At 57.0% G+C, this 2835-nt stretch overlaps 1 protein-coding gene across 1 annotated transcript in view; it reads right to left on the bottom strand.

Moving 5' to 3' along the window:
- Positions 1–2835, bottom strand: part of LOC104074881 (talin-1) — a gene marked incomplete at its 5' end in the record, with an annotated part of 14824 nt that overhangs the window by 3362 nt on the left and 8627 nt on the right. Inside the window, 2 exons of the mRNA XM_009575179.1 lie at positions 2580–2687; positions 2796–2832. Of these exons, the coding sequence (XP_009573474.1) occupies positions 2580–2687; positions 2796–2832 (145 nt within the window). The remainder of the gene's footprint in view (positions 1–2579; positions 2688–2795; positions 2833–2835) is intronic.

Raw genomic sequence — 2835 nt, 5'->3', positions numbered from 1 at the left:
GAGGACCCTGGAGCCACATCCCAGCCCAGGAGGGCTGGCCCCGCTGGGACAAGGTGGCAGGCAGAGCTGTGAGGGTCCTTCACCGGGGTTGGGGGGGACACATGCACACACCACAGCACACACACAGGGTCTGTACGCACAAGCAGAGCTCACCACTGGCCTGACTTGCACCGCACATGCGGCAGCTGCCCATCAGCTAGAGCGGGTGTGAGTAACTACGCACACACTCGGACCCCGGGGTCCCTGTGGACACACGCAAGTGCCACCCCAGCACTGGGCTGGGCACGCAGACACGCCGTGAGCAAGGCTCATGCTGAGGTTAGACACCAGCAGGCACCCCAATGTCACCTTACTCACCGGCTGACAGGGAGGGAGGGAGAAGAGAGAGAAGAAAGCAGTGAATGCCCCGTCCGGGACACACGGGCGCTGGGGATGGGGGGCACTGTGAGGGCAGGGGTGGGAGGTGGGTGCAGGTGGGTGCTCTCCGGTGGGCGGTGAAGGGCAGCCAAAAGCAGAGGTGGGAATGAAGAAGCAGAGGTCCCGGGTGGGGAGCTGTGCTGCCATCATTAGCTCGTACTTCAGCCTCACAGGTTTGGGGGAGCTGGGGCACCTGGGTGAGGCTCCCACGGCCGGAGGAGCCACCTACACCCAGAGCAGCCATGAAGCCGCTCTCCTCCTCGCCCCTCTTTACACCTATTTCTCTCCACCCTGAATTGCTTCACTGCAGTTTTCAGCCACCGGATCTCTCTGCTTTTGGAGGGAGAGACCTACTGTTACCAAACACCAAGTCCCCGTGGAGGTTCAAATTCCTTCCCCTCCCCAGTGAAATATGCAGGCTTTCCCACTCCTCTGCCGGGAGCCATGTTTTCCATCCTGAGTCAAATAACGCTCTTTCTCAAACGCTAACCACGCTTGTTCAAGCTCCACGCAAAGCACTGGTTCCCATGGGGACCCAGCGTACAGCAACGGACTTGGTGCTGCCGGGGAGTGAGGCAGCATCGCACCCACCATCTCCCCTCCCATTCCCCTACATCCTTCCTGCTCACGGCTTTCCAGGAACCTGCTGCCCTCTGATAAATTGGACCCATGAGCTTCGTTCCTGCCTTTGCAAACCAGAGTGCTGCAGAGGCTGGGGGGGTTGTGGCTTTATCCTGGACTCGTGTGGGGCCATCCCAGCAAAGCCACCGGAGCTGCACGTGGCTCAGAGTCCCCGAGCTGATGGCACACAGCGATGGCTGGTTTGCCCTCATAAGCACATCCAGACTGCTATCTGCTCTGACATGTTTAAAACTGCTAAATGGTCTGTCTGGAGCTAAAGGCACCCCGGAGGCTATGAGCTTACTAAGATGCACCTAAGTGCATCACTAGTAAGTTTACTAAGTGAACATTTCATGGGGTGTATCAATGTATGATATTCAAGAGGCGTCGCACGGCAGCTGGACGGTTACACCCAAAATACAGCGGAATGGCGTGTTCCTGCAAGTAGGCTGACCTCGGGCACTGCCACACTAAGTCATTAGCCCAATCATCTGTTAACAACAGGTCAGCCAGAGAATTTCTCCTCAGCACTCCAGCCTTGGCTGCCATGACTTACGTGTGGCTAAAGCATCTTCCAGACAGACATTTGATCTAGATGCAGAGAACAGAAAACTTACTGCTCCCCTTAGAACTGTACCCCAGTGTTTACCTCCTTCAGATCAAACCACCCTTTGACTTCCCCTCTGCCCAGCTTCAATTTCTAGCCATCGATTCCTGCCCACCTCCTCTTTGGGCTGCCAGTGCTGGTTACCCTCTGCCTAAAGGGGCTTTTCCTGCCCAGTCTGAGCTTCACCGCCTTGTATCTGGTGAACCTGAACAGCACCAAGCCCTTCTAACCAGCCTAGTGAAACCTTGCCATAGAGCTGACTCGCCCTCAATATTTGTCCTGACCCCAGTTCAAGGGCTCTCGCAGCTCCGCAGGCTGGGTCTGCGCATCCCCCCAGTGCCCTTGACTCCACCTCTATGATCTCGCCAAGAATGCAAACCGCTGGAAGGACCTCACTGGATCCTTTCTACTGCTCTATGGTCTTAATTTGCTTCTTGTAAGCTACGCTTATCTTGCAGGACAGCTAATTAAAGCCGCCAGCTCAAGTCCTTGGGAGGACTCAGATAGAGGAAGACCGGATCAAAAGGGTGCACCTGGCGCCTGCAGTCATCACGTCTATCGTGGGCACTGCCCGTCTCCCACTCTGCTGTGGAAACAAGCTGTTTTCACGCTGCCTGAAGTCTCTTACTCCCACCACTTTTACTGGAAGCTGCTTCAGGATTTTGCTCCCGTGTTGTCGAATTTCCAGCCTCCATCTGTTTATGACCAGTTAATCTCCGTCTGTTGTTAGTTAAATACCTTTCTTCAGAGCCTGTTCATCTCTCTGACATCTGCTTCCACGGCAGGGGCTCGGCAGCACAGGCAGTGAAGGGGGCTGTGCAAAGACCTCAGCGGGAGGGGGTGCAGAGCCCAGAGGACCTTGGGAATTTGGGGAACACCCTGGCTTCCATGAGCAACCTCTGCCCACCCTGGGAACCGGAGCAGGGACACTCACCACCAGCACGTGCTCCAGCAGTTCCAGGTAGCCATCAGCACACTCCTTGCCAAAGCGCAGCGCCCGCTGCCGCACGTCCCCGCTCACCTCCGGGTGGTAGGCGGCTTCCTGAAACCCGGAGACAGGGAAGCTCCGATTCACATCCAGCGTCACCCCTGCCGGCACCCACAGCCACCCACAAACCCGTGCTAGACCCATGTCCCCTGTCTGCCCCACCTTGCAGGCACGCAGCATATCGGCGAATGCAACGCGGCTC

This window comes from Fulmarus glacialis, unplaced genomic scaffold (assembly GCF_000690835.1).
Source record: "Fulmarus glacialis isolate BGI_N327 unplaced genomic scaffold, ASM69083v1 scaffold22970, whole genome shotgun sequence".
NCBI lineage: Eukaryota > Metazoa > Chordata > Aves > Procellariiformes > Procellariidae > Fulmarus > Fulmarus glacialis.
The sequence above is the reverse complement of the archived record's forward strand: the minus strand, read 5'-3'. Positions and strand labels throughout refer to the sequence as shown.